This window comes from Salmo trutta, chromosome 4 (genome assembly GCF_901001165.1).
Source record: "Salmo trutta chromosome 4, fSalTru1.1, whole genome shotgun sequence".
NCBI lineage: Eukaryota > Metazoa > Chordata > Actinopteri > Salmoniformes > Salmonidae > Salmo > Salmo trutta.
Window position 1 is genome coordinate 4,506,856 of NC_042960.1, and position 24,480 is coordinate 4,531,335.

The following is a 24,480-nucleotide window of genomic DNA, read 5'->3' on the forward strand; positions in this document are numbered from 1 at the left end:
AAGCATATGAGCATAAACATACAAAAGCAAAGCACACGAGAGAAAGCCCTGTCGCGGTTCCAGTTTGAAAAGCTCACAAAACAACTCCTCCGTTCCCTCTAGGTCTAGGACAATATGGGAGAGGGCACTATTTAGGATGAAACGGTCTCGATCACGACAAAATGGGCGCTTCCAAAAAATCAAGCACAATGCCTTGAAATCACAGCTGTAACTTCTGATGTTAACAGTCCTTCGTCCAGCTCTTCATTTCCAGTTCTAGTTTTCCATTTCACTTCCTTTGCTTGGTGTTGCTAATTTGCAAACGATTACATTCAATATCATAGGTGAAGGTTTAAAGTTAGAGTTAGGCTGTTGAATGAGCAATTGAGCAGATAATGAAACTCCATGGCAAGAGGACAGAGAGAGGATGTTGTAGATCGGGTAGAGAGCACACTAAGATCAGTCCACATGGTACATAGTTCTAAACCTTGGGAGAGATACACACCACAATTCCTCTTTTGAAATGTCAGAATAGGACAACGTCTGGATGTGTACTAGTAGCTAACAGTGAAACAGCACTAGAATACGTATCAGAAAACCAATGCAAAGTCTTGGCGTGTGGTAACTGTACACACCACCGCACTGACCACTCCGAAACCAATGGACAGTCAGACAGTCGTGGAGTGATTTCAATAGCTCTTGTCCATCATCATAATGTTCATATCATTATTGCCTTGCAGATTGCCGACCGTCCGAGCAGCAGCGCAACAACAGATCAATGTGGGTGTCAGACAGTGAGGTCAGTCTGTACCAGCCTGTTACTAGACTAGACCCAGTCTCACCTTGTCAATGACTGTACATCCAACAGCAACATCAACTACTGGCCCTCGTCAAAGGCAGGCTGCTCTGAGAGAGAGGGATGGGAGAGGAGGAGAGGAGGAGAAGAGAAGAGGAGCAAACCGTACTCTGATGGGAGGATGGGGAGAGGAAGAAAGCGGGAGGTATTTTTGCAAAGCAAAAGGGCAGGTGCAGCAGTGCTTCAGACACAGCAGGTGGGTTGTTGTGTGTGTGTGTGTGTGTGTGTGTGTGTGTGTGTGTGTGTGTGTGTGTGTGTGTGTGTGTGTGTGTGAACATTGTGCTGACTTTATACTGTCTCATGCAGCTGTTGCTCCTCTTGCTGTGATGAGAGAGAAAGAGAGAGAGAGATGGTGAGAGAGAGGAAGAGAGACAGAAAGACAGAGAGACAGAGAGAGAGAGGGAGAGAGAGACAGAAAGACAGAGAGACAGAGCGAGAGAGAGGGAGAGACAGAAAGACAGAGAAAGATAGAAAGAGAGAGAGACAGATAGAGCGAGAGATGGTGAGAGAGAGAGAGAGAGAGAGAGAGAGAGAGAGAGAGTATCATTAACAGTTTCACTGCTGCGTTGGTTTCTGCACTTTGAGAAATAATAAAAGGTGTCTTTGTTCCCGGTGGCAGCGCAGCGGGACAGAATGATAATGACCGTCAGAAAGATCAACACAGATAAACAGTCCGACTCCCTCTGTAACGACTTCCTTCCTCCTTTCAATTAGAAGGCTGTGATGATCCACTTCCTCTGTGTTACTATGGTGACTTGACATTACTACAGTAAGCCGTTATCACAAGCAGGCCCATACTAGTTGATGTGGGCCTTGGCTTCCTTCCTGGCTTGAACAGTAGGGGGTGCTACTGGGTCAAAGTAAACACTTTTAAGTGCCATTGGCTCCATTTGTTGTCAGTCAAGTGAGTTTTGGTCACCTGACCAAATTAGTTAGCCCTCATTGGCTGTCCTCATGACGACTCCACGGTGATGATGGCGTCCCCGCCCCTGGGGATGGCCGAGGAGGCGTGGCCACACTGGGCGACCTGCTGCGCTCGGAGGGAACAGTCCACACTGTCATGGAGGAAACCCGCCCCCTCCACTCCATCCCCTTCTCCATCTTGATCTTCTTTCACCTTCTTCTCCGCATCCTCTTCCTCGCTCTTCACTTGGCAGCGGCACACTTCGATGCCGGAGTCGCCTGTGAGCCGGCGGTGACGGAAATGATCCTCATCCTCCTCTTCCTCCTCCTCTTCCTCTCTCCTCTCTTTCTCCACGGGCTCGAAGAAGTCCACATTGGTGGAGAAGAGGGCGTGTTTGGGGGGAGACTGGGTGGGCTTGGGGGGAGAGAGGATGGAAGGGCTCTGTCTTGCTGCGGCCCCCCCTTCACTCAGGCCGCCCTCCACCCCTCTCTGCTCAGCCAGCACAGCCAGGGGGTCCATAAGGATGAGTGGAGGGAGTGTCGGATGATGTGAAGGAGGAAGTGGAGAGGGAGAAGATAGTTTGGGAAGGGGGAGAGTGGGAGGGAGAGGAGAAGACGCTGTGGGAGAAGGTGTAGGTAGAAGTTCAGGTGCAGGAGGGGTCAGAGGAGGAGGTGGATATCCTCCAGGAGACAAAGGGGACCTGGCAGACACAACTCCCTCCAGAGATGAACCCTCCCTGGGGAAGCCTCTCAGGACCTCCCCCCCTCCTCCTCCAACCTCGCTACCGGGCGTGGAGGCATGGCTGGTATTATCCGTCTCGTAGGTCACCTGGACAGAGAAGGAGGTGCTGGATGGGGAGGTGAGGAGTGAGCAGGACTCGCAGGAGCAGCTGGTGTAGTTGTCTGAACTCTGAGATGAGGTCAGGCCACCACCGGCACCGCTGGGGCCCGCCCTGGAGCTAACCAAGTAGGAGGGAGGGCCGGGGGTTTGTTGCTGGTGGTGATGGGGGTAGGCTGAACCGTAAGGGGTGGCTGTGTAAGCGGTGGCGCCCCCCATCGCCCCCTGCAGAGCAAAGACGGAGCTGTAGGATGGAGGGGGTGAGGGGGGCTGGGCTGCCACCTCCTCATAGGACGGCAGCTTGAAGGAGGCCAGGAAACCTACAGTATAACACATGACAGATAATCAATTTCATCTCCTAACCACTAGGGTTACATGAGCAGCAATAGGGACTGAGACACCAAGCTCCAAAATAGTAATTGTGCAGTGCATTCAAATGTATTGTTTTTTTAATGATATTTCCACACTATGAGGTCGAAATGACACTCTGAAATTGAGAAAATTATGATAATGCCCTTTTTGTGTATGAGCTGTTTGAAAAAAAATCCTGGAATTTCAGCCTGTTCAGGTGAGATGGAGTTTTTGGCCCAGATCATGACATCACAATCAGATCTGATTATTCTGACCAATGACTAGTCATCTTTTATTTGCATATATATCCCCCTACTTTGAAGGGGTACGCGGGGTAGGCTCTACAGTCTAGGTGCTCCTATCCGCCAGTCAGGGTTGTGTACGTAAATACTGTATATTAACATTTGTATCAACACGCCCACACGATCAGACTGAGCATTTCAATGGCAAAAGGAGGCTCAGGAAAACAAATTATTCAAAAATGCATCTGGAGTTTTTTACATTTGAAAATAAAATGAAGAAGACTGCATCAGGGCTTTAAATTGTACTTCCTTGACCTTCCCTGGCACAATGCAACCAATGGAATAGTCCCAAAAGTTCAAATCCGACCAATCTAGCACCCTAGACAGACTCAAGCAAATGAGCAAACATTTCAGAAACTATTTGAACCCAGGTCTGCTAATAAGACGACAAGGTGACGCAGACAATGAAAGTACCAGGGAGAGAGGCGACCGTAGCCATACGTACTGAGGTCCAACATGGACGCAGGGTAGTTGCAGGCTCCGTGATAGGCGATCAGGTTGATCTCCCTCTGTCTCTGCTGCTGCTGGACACGCAGCTTGGCCCGCCGGTGGCGGTAGGCACAGCAACAGCTGAACAGAATCACAACGGTCCACAGCAGCCAGAACCCTGCAGGATACAGACACACAGAGACACTGTCAATACTGAATTGAATTCAAGCAACTTTATTAATCCCAATTATTGAACAGCCTCTGGTAGCTTTACTGTTGCTTAATCACCTTGAAAAAGCTTTTATAAATTGTAATTTATTATACCATAATAAGACAAACCGTATACAGTTTGATCGGAGGACCAGCCTTAAGGGCTTGCTCATGTTAAACTCCCGATCTGGTCTGGTTACATACCACAATGCATCAGTATAGCTGTGTGACAGCAAATGCTGACAAGACAAGCCTCTTGGCTGGTACTTGACTAGTTGTTACTCACACCACAGCTCGTAGTAGTAGGTGCAGCATCCTGTCTCCCCACAGCAGTGGCCGGTCTCACACAGGTAGCCTGGGTTGTTGTTGACCCCAGGGCAGTACTTATGACTGAGCATGGGCTGGCTGCCTGAGCCAGCTTGGTCCTTCACCCCCTAGTGGACAAGACATGACATGACAACAACGTACATGGTAAACAACAACAACATGGTTGTTTAGCTTGAGCAGGGTGTTTCTCAAATTTCCAGTTGTGGGGTTGGAGACGAGTACCCCCCAGGGTTGCACTTTTTTGTTCCAGCCCAGCACCATCTCATCTGATTTAGCTACTTAACTAGTCATCAAACCCTTGAATAGTTGAGTGGGTCTGATGTGTTAGCGTCAAACAAAAATGTATTCATTACCTTTACTTAACCAGGTATACACAGCGCATTCGGAAAGTATTCAGACCCATTCCGTTTTTCCACATTTTGATACGTTACAGCCTTATTCTAAAATGGATTAAATAAAAACATTTCCTCATCAATCTACACACAATAGCTCATAATGACAAAGTGAAAACAGGTTTTTAGAAATGTTAGAAACGTATAAAAAATATAAAACAGAAATACCTTATTTACATAAGTATTCAGACACTTTGTTATGAGACTCGAAATTGAGCTCAGGTTCATCCTGTTTCCATTGATCATCCTTGAGATGTTTCGACAACTTGATTGGAGTCCACCAGTGGAAAATTCAATTGATTGGACATGATTTGGAAAAGCACACACCTGTCTATATAAGATCCCACAGTTGACAGTGCATGTCAGAGCAAAAACCAAGCCATGAGGTCGAAGGAATTGTCTGTAGAGCTCAGAGACAGGATTGTGTCAAGGCACAGATCTGGGGAAGGGTACCAAAAGATGTCTGCAGCATTGAAGGTCGCCATAAACACAGTGGCCTCCATCATTCTTAAATCAAAGAAGTTTAGAACCAACAAGACTCTTCCTAGAGCTGACCGTCCAGCCAAACTGAGCAATCGGGGGAGAAGGGCCTTCGTCAGGGAGGTGACCAAGAACCCGATGGTCACTCTGACAGAGCTCCAGTGTTCCTCTGTGGAGATGGGAGAACCTTCCAGAAGGACAACCATCTCTGCAGCACTCCACCAATCAGGCCTTTATGGAGAGTGGCCAGACAGAAGCCACTCCTCAGTAAAAGGCACATGACAGCCCATTTGGAGTTTGGCAAAAGGCACCTAAAGGACTCTCAGACCATGAGAAACAAGATTCTCTAGTCTAATGAAACCAAGATTGAACTCTTTGGCCTGAATGACAATCGTCACGTCTAGAGGAAACCTGGCACCATCCCTATGGTGAAGCATGTTGGTGGCAGCATCATGCTGTGGGGATGTGTCCTTGGGTGGCCCAGCCAGAGCCCGGACTTGAAACCGATCAAACATCTCTGGAGAGACCTGAAAATAACTGTGCAGCGACGCTCCCCATCCAACCTGACAGAGCTTGAGAGTATCTGCAGAGAAGAATGGGAGAAACTCCCCAAATACAGGTGTACCAAGCTGGTAGCGTCATTCCCAGGACGACTCGAGGCTGTAATCACTGACAACGGTGCTTCAACAAAGTACTGCGTAAAGGGTCTGAATACTTACGTAAATGTTTTTATTTTTAATAAATTAGCAAACATTTCTAAAAACCTGTTTTTGCTTTGTCATTATGGGGTGTTGTGTGTAGATTGACGAGGGGGAATAACTATTTAATCCATTTTAGAATATGGCTGTAACGTAATAAAATGTGGAAAAGGTCAAGGCGTCTGAATACTTTCCAAATGCACTGTATATTTTATTGAGAAACAGGGGATAGCAGACATAAACGGAATACATCTCTAACCTTGTTGATGGTTCCCATGTCTGAACCCTTTGGAGACACAGTCGTCTGCAATGAGAAAATAAACGTTATCTAGGAAGTCTTAATCTGGTCTTTCCACACATTCATCACCGTTGACGTGTAATGTAAAACTGCGGAATCACTAGGCTACTGGTTTGACCACTTTGACCAAAACATCCACATGACCGTGGGCTAGCAGGAGTGAAGACTGTGGGCTAGCAGGAGTGAAGACTGTGGGCTAGCAGGAGTGAAGACTGTGGGCTAGCAGGAGTGAAGACTGTGGGCTAGCAGGAGTGAAGACTGTGGGCTAGCAGGAGTGAAGCACTTAAAGGAATACTTCAGGATTTTGGCAATGAGGCCTGTTATCTAAACCATAGTGGATATCATGCTGAAGATGCTTGTTATAGGTACATAAGTCCGAGGCTGGTTTACATGTTAATTCAAGGTTAGTTAGCGTGTTAGTGATACCAGGAGAGGGTTTTGCAGTATACACACCCACACCTTTTTCACAGATGCTGGACAAACAGTAGATCCAATATGTAGAAACCCTGCAGCTTTGAGAGCAGGTAGCAACACAGTGTGAGATGGACATTCCTTGTTTTTTCAGAATGCTTGTTAACCCCCTAGTTCTCTCCATCCCTCCCTCTTTTTTTTGCACTCCCCCTCCCTTGTCTTCAGATTCCTAGTTCATCTTCAGTGTTGTACTGTTATTAGCCCCCTATAGTTCCCTCCCTCCCCTACCCCTTTCCACCTCCCTCTCTCTCCCTCTCTCTCCCTCTCTCTCCCTCTCTCTACCTCTCTCCCAACCCTTTTCTTGTTAATCGTTTTCCTTGTTTGCCTCCCACTGCTAGTTCCTTTCTATGTGCTGTGCTGGTTGTTGTGAATGAATGACTGGGGATTGAAAGGTTAGACTCCTTACCTTAGCTGCTGGTCCTTCCAGCCCCTGCAGGGAGATGGTCATCTGGAGAGAGAACGGGGGTGGGGCAGAGTTAATACAGCTGACATTTACACAGGCAGAGCCAGACTGACTGACAGACAGGCTGCACATCAGAGAAAGAGAGGAATGTGAGGAGAGAGAGAGAGAGAGAGGCCAACCCTTCGTTCTGTATTTACAGTTTAGCTAATAAATCGAATAAAACCTTGTCCAGTTCACTTAACATCTGTAACGCCTATAAGCCAATATTTAGTAGTCTGTTTTTTGGGTATACGGTCCCCCCAGTACCAATATTTAGTAGTCTGTTTTTTGGGTATACGGTTCCCCCAGTGCCAATATTTAGTAGTCTGTTTTTTGGGTATACGGTCCCCCCAGTACCAATATTTAGTAGTCTGTTTTTTGGGTATACGGTCCCCCCAGTGCCAATATTTAGTAGTCTGTTTTTTGGGTATACGGTCCCCCCAGTACCAATATTTAGTAGTCTGTTTTTTGGGTATACGGTTCCCCCAGTGCCAATATTTAGTAGTCTGTTTTTTGGGTATACGGTCCCCCCAGTACCAATATTTAGTAGTCTGTTTTTTGGGTATACGGTCCTCCCAGTGCCAATATTTAGTAGTCTGTTTTTTGGGTATACGGTCCTCCCAGTGGTACTATACACACACATTGGTTTACGTTTTGTATGTCCATTCTGTGAGCCATGTAGTTTGTGATTTTGCATGCAAATGTCACATCCATAATGCTGGAATTGCCCGTTCGCCTATCCAGACAGCCTGACTGTGGATGTTCACCTATCCAGACAGCCTGACTGTGGATGTTCACCTATACAGACAGCCTGACTGTGGATGTTCACCTATCCAGACAGCCTGACTGTGGATGTTCACCTATCCAGACAGCCTGACTGTGGATGTTCACCTATCCAGACAGCCTGACTGTGGATGTTCACCTATCCAGACAGCCTGACTGTGGATGTTCACCTATACAGACAGCCTGACTGTGGATGTTCACCTATCCTGACAGCCTGACTGTGGATGTTCACCTATCCAGACAGCCTGACTGTGGATGTTCACCTATCCAGACAGCCTGACTGTGGATGTTCACCTATCCAGACAGCCTGACTGTGGATGTTCACCTATACAGACAGCCTGACTGTGGATGTTCACCTATACAGACAGCCTGACTGTGGATGTTCACCTATCCAGACAGCCTGACTGTGGATGTTCACCTATCCAGACAGCCTGACTGTGGATGTTCACCTATACAGACAGCCTGACTGTGGATGTTCACCTATCCAGACAGCCTGACTGTGGATGTTCACCTATCCAGACAGCCTGACTGTGGATGTTCACCTATCCAGACAGCCTGACTGTGGATGTTCACCTATCCAGACAGCCTGACTGTGGATGTTCACCTATACAGACAGCCTGACTGTGGATGTTCACCTATCCAGACAGCCTGACTGTGGATGTTCACCTATACAGACAGCCTGACTGTGGATGTTCACCTATCTAGACAGCCTGACTGTGGATGTTCACCTATCCAGACAGCCTGACTGTGGATGTTCACCTATCCAGACAGCCTGACTGTGGATGTTCACCTATCCAGACAGCCTGACTGTGGATGTTCACCTATACAGACAGCCTGACTGTGGATGTTCACCTATACAGACAGCCTGACTGTGGATGTTCACCTATCCAGACAGCCTGACTGTGGATGTTCACCTATCCAGACAGCCTGACTGTGGATGTTCACCTATACAGACAGCCTGACTGTGGATGTTCACCTATACAGACAGCCTGACTGTGGATGTTCACCTATACAGACAGCCTGACTGTGGATGTTCACCTATCCAGACAGCCTGGCTGTGGATGTTCACCTATCCAGACAGCCTGACTGTGGATGTTCACCTATCCAGACAGCCTGACTGTGGATGTTCACCTATCCAGACAGCCTGACTGTGTCAGTCTCTGTGTTAAATGTGTGTTATTTCTGTTACTGGGAAGGGAGTCTGGTAGCAAGTGTACAAAGGTGGTATGTGGTCTCCAATCAGCAGGCAGTAATCAGTGTTCCCTATTTTCACTAGGTTCTCAAGGATACTCGCAGGACAAAAACTTTGTAACAGAAACTCTCCCTCTCTCTGTTTCTCTCTTTCTTTCTCTCTCTTTCTCCATCTTTCTCTCTCTCCATCTTTCTATCCCTCTCTCTCTTTTCTTTCTTTATCTCTTTCTCTCTGTGTCTCTCTCTCTCCATCTTTCTCTCTCTCTATGCTCAATAGGCCCCTAGTGAGATCCCAGACAGACAGCGCCTAAAAGATAAACTCTACAGGGCCACCACAGTCAACCCCCGACACACTCTCAACCAGATACACACAAACAAACAACCGCTCAGTGTCCCTGCAGTGAAAGGGGACAACAAGGTACCCTGAGTCCAAAACAACCGTGATGTAATTTTCAGGTTATCATTTATCAATTTCCCTGTCTGGCGCCTCCTTACAGACAGACAGACAGACAGACAGACAGACAGACAGACAGACAGACAGACAGACAGACAGACAGACAGACAGACAGACAGACAGACAGACAGACAGACAGACAGACAGACAGACAGACAGACAGACAGGCCCTTACAGACAGGGTTATGTTGAGTAGTAGGGCACATTTTGCAACGGAAAATGAAAATCTGTTCTTATTGAGCAAGTTTAGTTGGTACTAACTTCACTGATTGACTACAGTTAAAACATTTTATTCCTTACTGAACACGATCCAGCATTCACATGAACTGTGGAACAGGACAGTTCCTGTAAAAAGGATTAGTCCATAATCAAGTCAAAAGCACATATTGGCTAAAGGATTGTGATCACTTGTAAGCGTACTATCATCCCAGATACCAGAGTCCATCTGCAATTGAAATCAGTGAGCGAGCCCACTTCACGCTTACAATCCCCAGATACAATACCTCCATTGTACTCGGCACGTCCACCTCAAACACACAACAGAACGCAACACAACACAATGCCTGTGTGTGTACATTTCAGACAGACAGGAGGACGGTTGCATAACAGTAAAAGGAAAATGCCTACAGTGAGAGAAAAAAGTATTTGATCCCTGCTGATTTTGTACGTTTGCCCAGTGACAAAGAAATGATCAGTCTATAATTTTAATGGTAGGTTTATTTGAACAGTGAGAGACAGAATAACAACAAAAAAATCCCAAAAAACACATGTCAAAAATGTTATAAATTTGCATTTTAATGAGGGAAATAAGTATTTGACCCCCTCTCAATCAGAAAGATTTCTTGATCCCAGTGTCACGATCTTCGTCGTCGGACGAAACAGAGAAATCATCGTCTGAGAAAGTGGACCAATACGCAGCGGGGTTATGTGTACTCATCTTCTTTATTTCTGGATAAGAAGGCAAACAGTAAACCAAAAACACGTACACAAGAAAATAACAAAAACGAGGACGAACAGTTTCACAGGCTATAATGACAACAGCAGTGCGAAATAAACAACAACCCACAAACCCCAGGTGAAAAACACACTCCTAATATATGACTCCCAATCAGGAACAACGATAACCAGCTGTTCCTGATCGGGAGCCACACAGACTAACAAAGAAATAGACATACTAGAAAAACCATACAACACAACCCTACTGCCACGTCCTGACCAAAATCTAATACAATTACTCCCTCTGCTGGTCAGGACGTGACACCCAGGTGTCTTTTATACAGGTAACGAGCTGAGATTGGTAGCACACTCTTAAAGGGAGTGCTCCTAATAGCAGCTTGTTTCCTGTATAAAAGACACCTGTCCACAGAAGCAATCAATCAATCAGATTCCAAACTCTCCACCATTGCCAAGACCAAAGAGCTCTCCAAGGATGTCAGGGACAAGATTGTAGACCTACATAAGGCTGGAATGGGCTACAAGACCATCGCCAAGCAGCTTGGTGAGAAGGTGACAACATTTGGTGCGATTATTCGCAAATGGAAGAAACACAAAAGAACTGTCAATCTCCCTCGGCCTGGGGCTCCATGCAAGATCTCACCTCGTGGAGTTGCAATGATCATGAGAACGGTGAGGAATCAGCCCAGAACTACACGGGAGGATCTTGTCAATGATCTCAAGGCAGCTGGGACCATAGTCACCAAGAAAACAATTGGTAACACACTACGCTGTGAAGGACTGAAATCCTGCAGCATCCGCAAGGTCCCCCTGCTCAACAAAGCACATATACATGCCCATCTAAAGTTTGCCAATGAACATCTGAATGATTCAGAGTACAACTGGGTGAAAGTGTTGTAGTCAGATGAGACCAAAATGGAGCTCTTTGGCATCAACTCAACTCGCCGTGTTTGGAGGAGGATGAATGCTGCCTATGACCCCAAGAACACCATCCCCACCGTCAAACATGGAGGTGGAAACATTATGCTTTGGGGGTGTTTTTCTGCTAAGGGGACAGGACAACTTCACCGCATCAAAGGGACGATGGACGGGGCCATGTACCGTCAAATCTTGGGTGAGAACCTCCTTCCCTCAGCCAGGGCATTGAAAATGGGTCGTGGATGGGTATTCCAGCATAACAATGACCCAAAACAAATGGCCAAGGAAACAAAGGAGTGGCTCAAGAAGAAGCACATTAAGGTCTTGGAGTGGCCTAGCCAGTCTCCAGACCTTAATCCCATAGAAAAGAGTTGCCAAACGTCAGCCTCGAAACCTTAATGACTTAATGAAGATCTGCAAAGAGGAGTGGGACAAAATCCCTCCTGAGATGTGTGCAAACCTGGTGGCCAACTGCAAGAAACGTCTGACCTCTGTGATTGCCAACAAGGGTTTTGCCACCAAGTACTAATTCATGTTTTGCAGAGGGCTCAAATACTTATTTCCCTCATTAAAATGCAAATCAATTTATAACATTTTTGACATGCGTTTTTCTGGATTTCTTTGTTGTTATTCTGTCTCTCACTGTTAAAATAAATCTACCATTAAAATTATAGACTGTCAGTGGGCAAACGTACAAAATCAGCAGGGGATCAAATACTTTTTTCCCTCACTGTATCTGTTTAGTGTTGCAGTGGGCTGCGTGGGTCCAGCCACAGAGGACACAATGCTCGCATGGATGGAGACAGTGGGCTTTTTTTTTACACCCGACTCAGTCTGACCGGATGGCATGTCACCAAAAATGCAAATGAGCAGTCAGCCTTTTGTCAGCTGACGGTGGGTCTCTGTTGGCCAGGCTGCACTGGGCACTGCATCTCTCTCCCTAATACTGCATCTCTCTCCCAACACTGCATCTCTCTCCCTAATACCGCATCTCTCTCCCCGACACGGCATCTCTCTCCCTAATACTGCATCTCTCTCCCCAACACTGCATCTCTCTCCCAACACTGCATCTCTCTCCCCAGCACTGCATCTCTCTCCCCAACACTGCATCTCTCTCCCCAACACTGCATCTCTCTCCCCAACACTGCATCTCTCTCCCCAACACTGCATCTCTCTCCCCAACACTGCATCTCTCTCCCAACACTGCATCTCTCTCCCTAACACTGCATCTCTCTCCCAACACTGCATCTCTCTCCCCAGTACTGCATCTCTCTCCCCAACACTGCATCTCTCTCCCCAGCACTGCATCTCTCTCCCCAACACTGCATCTCTCTCCCCAACACTGCATCTCTCTCCCCAACACTGCATCTCTCTCCCTAATACTGCATCTCTCTCCCCGACACTGCATCTCTCTCCCTAATACTGCATCTCTCTCCCCAACACTGCATCTCTCTCCCTAATACTGCATCTCTCTCCCAAACACCGCATCTCTCCCCCTAATACTGCATCTCTCTCCCCAACACTGCATCTCTCTCCCCAACACTGCATCTCTCTCCCCAACACTGCATCTCTCTCCCCAACACTGCAGCTCTCTCCCCAACACTGCATCTCTCTCCCCAGCACAGCATCTCTCTCCCCAATACTGCATCTCTCTCCCCAACACTGCATCTCTCCCCCTAATACTGCATCTCTCTCCCCAACACTGCATCTCTCTCCCCAACACTGCATCTCTCTCCCCAACACTGCATCTCTCTCACCAACACTGCATCATTCTCCCCAGCACAGCATCTCTCTCCCCAATACTGCATCTCTCTCCCCAACACTGCACCTCTCCCCCTAATACTGCATCTCTCTCCCCAACACTGCATCTCTCTCCCCAACACTGCATCTCTCTCCCCAACACTGCATCTCTCTCACCAACACTGCATCATTCTCCCCAGCACTGCATCTCTCTCCCCAACACTACATCTCTCTCCCCAACACTGCATCTCTCTCCCCAACACTGCATCTCTCTCCCCAGCACTGCATCTCTCTCCCCAACACTGCATCTCTCTCCCCAGCACTGCATCTCTCTCCCTAATACTGCATCTCTCTCCCCAGCACAGCATCTCTCTCCCCAACACTGCATCTCTCTCCCCAGCACTGCATCTCTCTCCCCAACACTGCATCTCTCTCCCCAACACTGCATCTCTCTCACCAACACTGCATCATTCTCCCCAACACTGCATCATTCTCCCCAACACTGCATCTCTCTCCCCAACACTACATCTCTCTCCCCAACACTGCATCTCTCTCCCCAACACTGCATCTCTCTCCCCAACACTACATCTCTCTCCCCAACACTGCATCTCTCTCCCCAACACTGCATCTCTCTCCCAACACTACATCTCTCTCCCCAACACTGCATCTCTCTCCCCAACACTGCATCTCTCTCCCCAACACTACATCTCTCTCACCAACACTGCATCATACTCCCCAGCACTGCATCTCTCTCCCCAACACTGCATCTCTCTCACCAACACTGCATCATTCTCCCCAGCACTGCATCTCTCTCCCCAACACTGCATCTCTCTCCCCAGCACTGTTTGAACTCACACATAGATTTGGTACTAGGCCTATCATCCGAGCCTGCACTGTATTGGAGTCATCCCATAATCACCCATAAGCACATTGCATAATGGAGCCCCAATCGCATACTAGATCAGGGTTATTCAACCTAAACGAGGTCCAGAGCCTGCTGGTTTTCTGTTCTACCTGATAATTAATTGCACCCACCTGGTGTCCCAGGATTAGAGGGGAACAATGAAAAAAAGCACTGGAACTGTCTTGAAGGTCCAGAGTGTAGTTTGAGGGTACTAGTGCAGGCTAACAGAAACTAGTCAGTAGCGAAGGACAATGACTGATTTCAAATCAGTTAGTTAGGGAAATCCTCCATCTTAACCTTCACACAGTCAAAACTGTAGCTACTCTACATGTCTCACTACTACACCCTACTACACACTACTACACCCTACTACACACTACTACACACTATTATAAACTACTACACACTACTACACACTACTGCACACTACTACACATTATTACAAACTACTACACACTATTACAAACTACTACACACTACTTCACACTATTACAAACTACTACACACTACTACACCCTACTACACACTATTATAAACTACTACACAGTACTACACACTATTATAAACTACTACACACTACTACACACTGCTGCACACTACTACACATTATTACAAACTACTACACACTATTACAAACTACTACACACTACTACACACTATTATAAACTACTACACACTCCTGCACACTACTACTACGCATTATTAAAAACTACTACACACTATTACAAACTACTACACACTACTTCACACTATTACAAACTACTACACACTATTACACCCTACTAGACACTACTACACCCTACTACACACTACTACACACTACTACACACTATTACACACTACTACACACTATTACACACTATTACACACTACTACACACTACTTCACACTATTACACCCTACTACACACTACACACTACTACACACTATTACACACTATTACCCACTACTACACACTATTACAAACTACTACACACTATTAAACACTATTACACATTACTACACACTATTACCCACTACTACACACTATTCCACACTATTACAAACTACTACGCACTACTACACACAATTACAAACTACTACACACTATTACACCCTACTAGACACTACTACACCCTACTACACACTACTACACCCTACTACACACTATTACACACTATTACACACTATTACCCACTACTACACACTATTACAAACTACTACACACTATTAAATACTATTACACATTACTACACACTATTACCCACTACTACACACTATTCCACACTATTACAAACTACTACGCACTACTACACACAATTACAAACTACTACACACTATTACACCCTACTAGACACTCCTACACCCTACTACACACTACTACACCCTACTACACACTACTACACACTATTACACACTATTACACACTATTACCCACTACTACACACTATTACAAACTACTACACACTATTCCACACTATTACACACTACTACACACTACTACACACTATTACACACTACTACACACTACTACACACTATTACACACAACTACACACAATTACAAAATACTACACACTACTACACACTACTACACATTACTACACACTACTAAAAACTAGTACATACTACTACACATTACTACACACTACTACACACTATTACACCCTATCAGGGTTGACTCAGAGTCCTCCTAGTAGTCTCCATCCATCCAACTCCTGCTGCTCTCTAACAAAGTGAGGCACTGCAGCAGCAGTAGAGTACAGGGGGAGGACAAGCAGCTGGCGTCTGTGCCAGGTATTGATCAAACAGTAGCAGAGCAACACACACACACACACACACACACACACACACACACACACAGAGAGAGAGAGAGACACACACACACACACACACAGAGAGAGAGAGAGAGAGACACACACACAGCAGTAGCAGAGGAGTGTGAGACTAGTTTGGGATAAACATTACACAGGCAGCTCCGGACTGGAAACCTCACTCCGTCAACGGCAGGACCACTAACAACAGATGTCAGCCTGGTTAGAGGAGTGAAGATAGTAATGTACAGTTACTGGACAGTGTGAACGGAATACCAGAGATTTTACAAAACATCTAGATAATCTTGTATCCCGTTGTTTGGTCACATTTTATTTGGATAGTTCCCTATATGTGTTCTACAGATCTATCAACAAACTATCAACTGTAACTCTGTGGATGGTCAACAGCTTAAAAGTTATGGTTAGGGTAGGTTCAGGGTTAGAGTAAGATGTATCCCAACACATTGGAAAATGTGATTGGTTGAGAGAGGGAAAAAGAAGAAGAAATGCTCTTTAGGCTGGTTGCAACTTATACCAGTCCATCTTGACTCAAGATGTTACAAGGATGAAGACTGCAGTATTGACAGTTTGATGCGATTACCACTGAGAGCAAGAGAGATGTTGTCAACAGTGTCAGCAGGACTGTCAACTGGTTGCTGTAGAATTGAGTATGATTCCTACTGTATCTGACTGGGAGTATGAGACCTACTGTATCTGACTGGGAGTATGAGACCTACTGTATCTGACTGGGAGTATGAGACCTACTGTATCTGACTGGGAGTATGAGACCTACTGTATCTGACTGGGAGTATGAGACCTACTGTATCTGACTGGGAGTATTAGACCTACTGTATCTGACTGGGAGTATAAGACCTACTGTATCTGACTGGGAGTATGAGACCTACTGTATCTGACTGGGAGTATGAGACCTACTGTATCTGACTGGGAGTATGAGACCTACTGTATCTGACTGGGAGTATTAGACCTACTGTATCTGACTGGGAGTATTAGACCTACTGTATCTGACTGGGAGTATGAGACCTACTGTATCTGACTGGGAGTATGAGACCTACTGTATCTGACTGGGAGTATGAGACCTACTGTATCTGACTGGGAGTATGAGACCTACTGTATCTGACTGGGAGTATTAGACCTACTGTATCTGACTGGGAGTATGAGACCTACTGTATCTGACTGGGAGTATGAGACCTACTGTATCTGACTGGGAGTATGAGACCTACTGTATCTGACTGGGAGTATTAGACCTACTGTATCTGACTGGGAGTATTAGACCTACTGTATCTGACTGGGAGTATGAGACCTACTGTATCTGACTGGGAGTATGAGACCTACTGTATCTGACTGGGAGTATGAGACCTACTGTATCTGACTGGGAGTATGAGACCTACTGTATCTGACTGGGAGTATGAGACCTACTGTATCTGACTGGGAGCATGAGACCTACTGTATCTGACTGGGAGTATGAGACCTACTGTATCTGACTGGGAGTATGAGACCTACTGTATCTGACTGGGAGTATGAGACCTACTGTATCTGACTGGGAGTATGAGACCTACTGTATCTGACTGGGAGTATGAGACCTACTGTATCTGACTGGGAGTATGAGACCTACTGTATCTGACTGGGAGTATGAGACCTACTGTATCTGACTGGGAGTATGAGACCTACTGTATCTGACTGGGAGTATGAGACCTACTGTATCTGACTGGGAGTATGAGACCTACTGTATCTGACTGGGAGTATTAGACCTACTGTATCTGACTGGGAGTATGAGACCTACTGTATCTGACTGGGAGTATGAGACCTACTGTATCTGACTGGGAGTATAAGACCTGACTGTATCTGACTGTATCTGACTGGGAGTATGAGACCTACTGTATCTGACTGGGAGTATGAGACCTACTGTATCTGACTGGGAGTATGAGACCTACTGTATCTGACTGGGAGTATGAGACCTACTGTATCTGACTGGGAGTATGAGACCTACTGTATCTGACTGGGAGTATGAGACCTACTGTATCTGACTGGGAGTATAAGACCTACTGTATCTGACTGGGAGTATAAGATCTACTGTATATGACTGGGAGTATAAGACCTACTGTATCTGACTGGGAGTGATCGGCAACAACAACTCAGTAAATGCATTTCACTGGCGTAGGAGGGGATTTCAGGCAGCCAAACAGTCTTATCTACAGGAAGAGAAGTCTTGTAATATCACAGGCCTCCACTCTGCTGTAAAGTTGAGAGTCTGTGGTTTTGCCCACCACATCATACATCATACATTACTAGATCTGAAGAGGTCATTCAATCATCCCCCGAGACCATGTTAAAAACCACCAGACACCTCTACTACAAGTTGTAGATGTCTCCCACACTAACACCTAACCACGGCGCAAAGCCACAGACAGGCAGCGAGACAAACAGCTTAACACACTTCCTCACTTCCTGCCTTTTCACCAGTGTGTGTGTGTGTGTGTGTGTGTGTGTGTGTGTGTGTGTGTGTGTGTGTGTGTGTGTGTGTGTGTGTGTGTGTGTGTGTGTGTGTCTGTGTCTGTGTGCGTGCGTGCATGCGTGCGTGCGTGCGAGCGAGCGAGCGTGAAATTCAGCTATGATAGTAAACACCTACAATATCTGAGTTTTCTTCTTAGTGAGTGTATTCAATAGGAGATAACTTTTTTAACATACACACTAACAGATGAATAATACCCGCTACAACTAAGCCTACAATCAATGTAAAGATCATCTTGAGAACGGTAATTGCACATATTCTTGTAGCTGACTTGTTCTGTATATACAGTGTGTTTAGCCAAGCAGGGAAGACCTCTAGGCCTATACAGGGCCGGATTAAGAAATCATAGGCCCCAGGGCTTTGTTTTTTTTATAGCCCCCTGCCCCGCCGCCGTCCTACCCATTGGCCTTCTATAGATTATATGTCTATGGTCACATAGCAACAAGCTGGAGCTGATATTTGGTGCGAATGTTGCCCAAACTGTGTTTCCCGACTGTAGGCATACCGGTAACTGCCAAAATAAAGGAAACACTTGAGTAAACAAGGGATACAGAATATATGTTATGGTGTTGGTTTAGGTCCACTTGTAGAATCTATGCCAAGGTGCATTGAAGCTGTTCTGGCTTGTGGTGGCCCAACACCCTATTAAGACACTTTATGTGTCACGTCCTGACCATAGAAAGCTTTTATTTTCTATGGTAGAGTAGGTCAGGGCGTGACAGGGGGTTTTGTCTAGTTTATTTTTTTCTATGTTGATTCTAGTTTATTTTTTCTATGTTGGGGGTTTTGTCTAGTTTATGTATTTCTATGTGGGGTTCTAGTTTCTGTATTCTATGTTGTTTTTTGGGGGGATGATCTCCAATTAGAAGCAGCTGGTGATCGTTGTCTCTAATTGGGGATCATATTTAGGTTGTTGTTTTTCCCACTAGGTTTTGTGGGAGATTATTTTGAGTAAGTGTATGTTGCACCTCTTCGTAACGGTTTGTTGTTTTGTTTATTTGTATGTCTTGCATAGTTTCACAGTTATAATAAAATGTGGAACGATACACACGCTGCGCCTTGGTCCCATTCTTCAGACAGACGTGACAGAATCTCCCACCACCAACACAGGACCAAGCAGTGTACCCAGGAGGTAATGGCATCCTGGTCTTATGAGGAGATTAGGAGGAGTATATCCGGGGCTTGGGATGAAATAGTGGCAGGAGACAAGAGCCTGCCAGGGAAGCAGGCGGAAGGAAGAGAAGGAGGGACAGCTACGAAGTCGGGAAGGAAGGCCACAGAAACCCCAATAATTTTTTTTGGGGGGGGGCACATGGAGCAGTCGGAGGAGCCGAGGAGTGAACCAGAGCCAATCCGAGAGAAGAGGGAGAATTTGGAGAAGAGAGAAATGGGAGAGTTGTTGAGTTGGTGGAGGATGCACAAATTTTTCCCAAAGGAACGTGTTGTCCGTTTGGTGCCACCTGAGTCAGCTCCCCGTACTCGTCCTGAGAAGTGTGTTGAAGTTCCGGAACAATTGATACCGGCTATACGCACCAGGTCTCCAGTACGTCTCAACAGCCCGGTACGTCCTGTGCCTGCTCCTCGCATTCGCCCTGAAATGTGTGTCACCAGTCCGGTGCCACCTGTCCCGGCTCCACGCACTAGGCCTTCAGTGCGCCTGCCCAGTCCGGTGTGTCCTGTTCCTGCTCTCCGCACTCGCCCTGAGGTGCGTGTTACCAGTCTGGTGCCACCTGTGCCAGCCTCACGCATCAGGCCTCCAGTGCGCCTTCCCGTTCCAGAGCTTCCGGCGACAGTTCCCAGTCCAGAGCTTCCGGCGACAGTCCCAGTCCAGAGCTTCCGGCGACAGTTCCCAGTCCAGAGCTTCCGGTGACAGTTCCCAGTCCGGAACCTCCTGAGACGGCCGCCTGCAGTCCAGAGTCTCCGGCAGCGGTCTGCAGTCCAGCGTCTCCGGCGATGTTTCACGGTCCGGTGACACAAAAGCGGAGGGATCAGCTGGCGGGGGGTACTGTCATGTTCTGACCATAGAAAGCTTTTATTTTCTATGGTAGAGTAGGTCAGGGCGTGACAGGGGGTTTTGTCTAGTTTATTTATTTCTATGTTGGTTCTAGTTTCTTCTTTCTATGTTGTTTTTTTTGGGATGATCTCCAATTAGAGGCAGCTGGTCATCGTTGTCTCTAATTGGGGATCATATTTAAGTAGTTGTTTTTCCCACTAGGTTTTGTGGGAGATTATTTTGAGTACGTGTATGTTGCACCTCTTTGTCACGGTTTGTTGTTTTGTTTATTAGTTTATTTGTATGTCTTGCATAGTTTCACAGTTATAATAAAATGTGGAACGATACACATGCTGCGCCTTGGTCCCATTCTTCAGACAGATGTGACATTATGTTGGTGTTTCCTTCATTTTGGCAGATACCTGTGTGTGCTTTATTGAGATAAACTGTTGATTCTCTGGGGCTAAATTATGCTCTCTGGTGTATTTTGAACATTGAGAGTAGGCTCCTGTGATTGTATAAAAATGACATCATTTGTTTTTTGTTGCTGTTTGTTTTGCCTCTTGGGCCACCTATGATTTTGGGCCCAGACCATTATTCACACAATTGACCAGTCACATTTAATTATAATGCAGTTTACTTAAATGTACTTAATAATCAGTTACCCAATCAAGGCAGGGCCCCCCAGTTACCCACGTGTCCCCCTACCTCCTGTCCTCCCCATCTGATGATTAGCAGAGTGGCAGCAGAATGCAGCAGGCTGTCTACACTCATTGAGAGTGGGCTCCTGAGTCTTCCTGTGGTTGGCGGTTTAAGAAATATACTACATATATAGTGTATACAGTGCATTCGGAAAGTATTCAGACCCCTTGACTTTTCCCACATTTTGTTAGGTTACAGCTTTATTCTACAATTCATGATTTTTTTTCATCATAAATCTACACACAATACTCCATAATAACAAAGCAAAAACAGTTTATTTTGCTAATTTATTAAAAAATAAAAAACTGATTTACATAAGTATTCAGACCCTTTACTCAGTTCTTTATTGAAGCACCTTTGGCAGCAAATACAGCCTCGAGTCTTCTTGGCTATGACTCTATAAGCTTGGCACACCTGTATTTGGGGAGTTTCTCCCATTCTTCAAGCCCCGGCTCTGGCTGGGTCTCTCAAGGATATTCAGAGACTTGTCCTGAAGCCACTCCTGCGTTGTCTTGGCTGTGTGCTTAAGGTCGTTGTCCTGTTGGAAGATGAACCTTCAGCACTGTCTGAGGTCCTGAGCACTCTGGAGCATGTTTTCATCAAGGATCTCTCTGTACTTTGCTCCGTTCATCTTTGCCTTGATCCTGACTAGTCTCCCAGTCCCTGCTCCTGAAACACACCCCCACAGCATGATGCTGCCACCACCATGCTTCACCATAGGGATGGTGCCAGGTTTCCTCCAGATGTGACGCTTGGCATTCAGGCCAAAGAGTTCAATCTTGGTTTCATCAGACCAGAGAATCTTGTTTCTCATGGTCTGAGAGTCTTTAGGTGCCTTTTGGCAAACTCCAAGTGGGCTGTCATGTGCCTTTTACTGAGGAGTGGCTTCCATCTGGCCACTCTACCATAAAGGCCTGATTGGTGGAGTGTTGCAGAGATGGTTGTCCTTCTAGAAGGTTCTCCCATCTCCAGAGAGGAACTCTAAAGCTCTGTCAGAGTGACCATCGGGTTCTTGGTCAACTCCCTGTCAAAGGACCTTCTCTACCGATTGCTCAGTTTGGCAGGGCGGCCAGCTCTAAGAAGAGTCTTGGTGGTTCCAAACTTCTTCCATTTAAGAATGATGGAGGCCACTGTGTTCTTGGGGACCTTCAATGCTGCAGACATTTTTTGGTACCCTTCCCCAGATCTGTGCCTTGACACAATCCTGTCTCTGAGCTCTACAGACAATTCCTTCGACCTCTTTGGTTTGATTTTGCTCTGACATGCACTGTCAACTGTGGGACCTTATATATACAGGTGTGTGCCTTTTCAAATCATGTCCGATCAGTTGAATTTACCACAGGTGGACTCCAATCAAGTTGTAGAAACATCAAAAGGATGATCAATGGAAGCAGGATGCCCCTGACCTCAATTTTGAGTCTCATAGAAAAGGGTCTGAATACTTATATAAGTAAGGTATTTCTGTTTTTCATTTTAATAAATGTGCAAAAAAATGTAAAAACCTGTTTTCGCGTTGCCATTATGGGGTATTGTGTGTAGATTTCTGTGGATTTTATTTTATTTTATACATTTTCGAATAAGGCTGTAAAGTAACAAAATGTCAAGGGGTCTGAATACTTTCCGAAGGCACTGTATTTCCTTCATAGTTGTTGTTTTTTGTTGCCTCTGTGGCCCCCCACGGGCCTGGGACCAGGGGCTTCAGCCCTGGTAAACCCCTGCATTATCCCGGCCCTTGGCCTATAGCTCATTGAATCAGCACTATAGTATTTCCCCATTGGCAGAGGGGTTATAAATTACCTTTATTATGCGGGGTCGGGAGCTAAAAGCACTTCTAATTATGGGCTGTGTAAAATTGAGGTCATTCTTTGGTGCATTACAGCAAATTAATTTCCAGACAAAGAGATGAGGAAATCAACTTTCAGATATCAGCAACACATCTTAAATTAAAACATAAATGAAAGGATAATCATGCAGTTGTGTGTGTGCTGTACAACAAGTCTATCTATGCTCAAAAAGCCTGATTTAGAAAAACTTGAACTTCAGACTGTCCATAAAATCTTAGTCTTGTGAAGCCTAAATATTTGTTGCAATATCAATTGAATTATTTCCAACAATAACAGATATCCACTGAATCGACGGTATGACAACAAATCCGTGCAATCTACGAACATTGCTTAGAAAACATCACAACGGCATACACAGTAGCATAATACCCCTGCAGTATAATATTGCCCAGTTGTTGACAAAATCACCATAACTCACAGCAATCATATCAAGCGAAGATGTTGATAATACAAAATCTGTAAGTCAACATACCGCCTCTGCTTTGAGTCCTAGGCAGAACGTCAACGTTTTCTCTGGATCCATGGCCAGGGGCAGCAGAGATTTAGAACGACAACAGAGAGAGAGAGAGAGAGTGGAAAACACAGAGGACTGGGATCTATTTTATTGAGCTAAGCCCCCATCTCTCTCCCACACTGAATCCACAGCACAGCAGCCTGCTGCTCCGCCATTCCCCGCGCGGAGAGAACGCCCCTCCCCGAATCCGATACTATCCGGGATACCGCCGCGGCCAATCCAACAATGGTACAGGCTGCGCGATATCGACAAGGGAACGGAAAGCGTCCCAATGGCAAACGGCGCTCAGGTGTTTTCTCTTCCAGCTCGTGGGAAGATGGAGGAGTGAGGATTCAAGTTTTCTTTTTTTCCTCGTTAGTGGTACGGGGGCGCTCTTTAAATGATGTCATGTAATTCCAGCCCTCTCAAACTAGGAAAAGAGGAGAGGGCTGTGCAGATGATTGGACGTCGCCGGTCTATCTCCGGTTCCTGGCAACAGTCGCAGAGGCTGAGAAAGCGATGGCTGCTTAGTAGAGCTCCGTTTTAAACGAGTTTTATTCCAAATGCAATGTTCTTGCATTGTGTAGATTTGCAAGCAACGTATTTTCTGTTTCTTTTTATAGGGGCCTAATTGTTTCAGCCACCATGAGGGCTAGGGATGGGGTAGGGATGGGGTAGGGATGCTTGGCCAAGGTCACCCGATAAAGACATGCATGTTGAAATAGATAACGTTAGAGGGGGACAAGAAAACAGAAGTGAATATACACGCTGTACATTGACTGAGACAACAATGTGTTGCTTATTACTGTCATGTTACATACCCCTACACGTGTAAAGTGTACAAAACCCCTATGTGTGTGAACTGCAGCTGTTTTATGTAGGACAGGTTATCCTATCCTACCATCAAATCCATAAAAAGGAAGTACCTTACATAAGTACTTGGGGAAATCCACAGGACAAACGCTGCAACATTCCTGTTGTCCACAAGGTGGGAGCAGACTATTGGAAATGTAATGTTGGTGCCCTACTTTTACAGCAGTGATGAAAACCTTTACAATTTGAAATAATCATGCTTGATTTGCGGTAAAATTCCCGAAGTGAATATTGACAGAAATAATTGTGAAGATTTTCATCTCATGTAATGGATATCCATCATTGAACTTAACGCTTTTATTTTCACACATTTCTACAATTATTTCTGCCAAT

At 45.9% G+C, this 24,480-nt stretch overlaps 1 protein-coding gene across 2 annotated transcripts; it reads right to left on the reverse strand.

Annotated features, from left to right (window-relative positions):
• Window positions 1–1,312: 1,312 nt before the first annotated feature.
• LOC115191693 (atrophin-1-like) lies at window positions 1,313–23,689 on the reverse strand. 2 transcript variants are annotated; one of them, XM_029749539.1, is made up of 7 exons: window positions 23,254–23,298; window positions 6,941–6,982; window positions 6,523–6,575; window positions 6,025–6,069; window positions 4,155–4,302; window positions 3,675–3,836; window positions 1,313–2,896 (listed from the first exon to the last, which is right to left on the reverse strand). In XM_029749539.1, the coding sequence occupies exons 4-7, from the start codon at window positions 6,040–6,042 to the stop codon at window positions 1,788–1,790; spliced, it is 1,437 nt and encodes a 478-aa protein (XP_029605399.1). In that variant the 5' UTR covers window positions 6,043–6,069; window positions 6,523–6,575; window positions 6,941–6,982; window positions 23,254–23,298; the 3' UTR covers window positions 1,313–1,787. The 2 variants fall into 2 exon arrangements, with proteins under 2 accessions (XP_029605399.1, XP_029605398.1); XM_029749538.1 differs by lacking the exon at window positions 6,523–6,575 and having other exon boundaries at window positions 23,254–23,689.
• Between the last annotated feature and the right edge of the window lie 791 nt (window positions 23,690–24,480).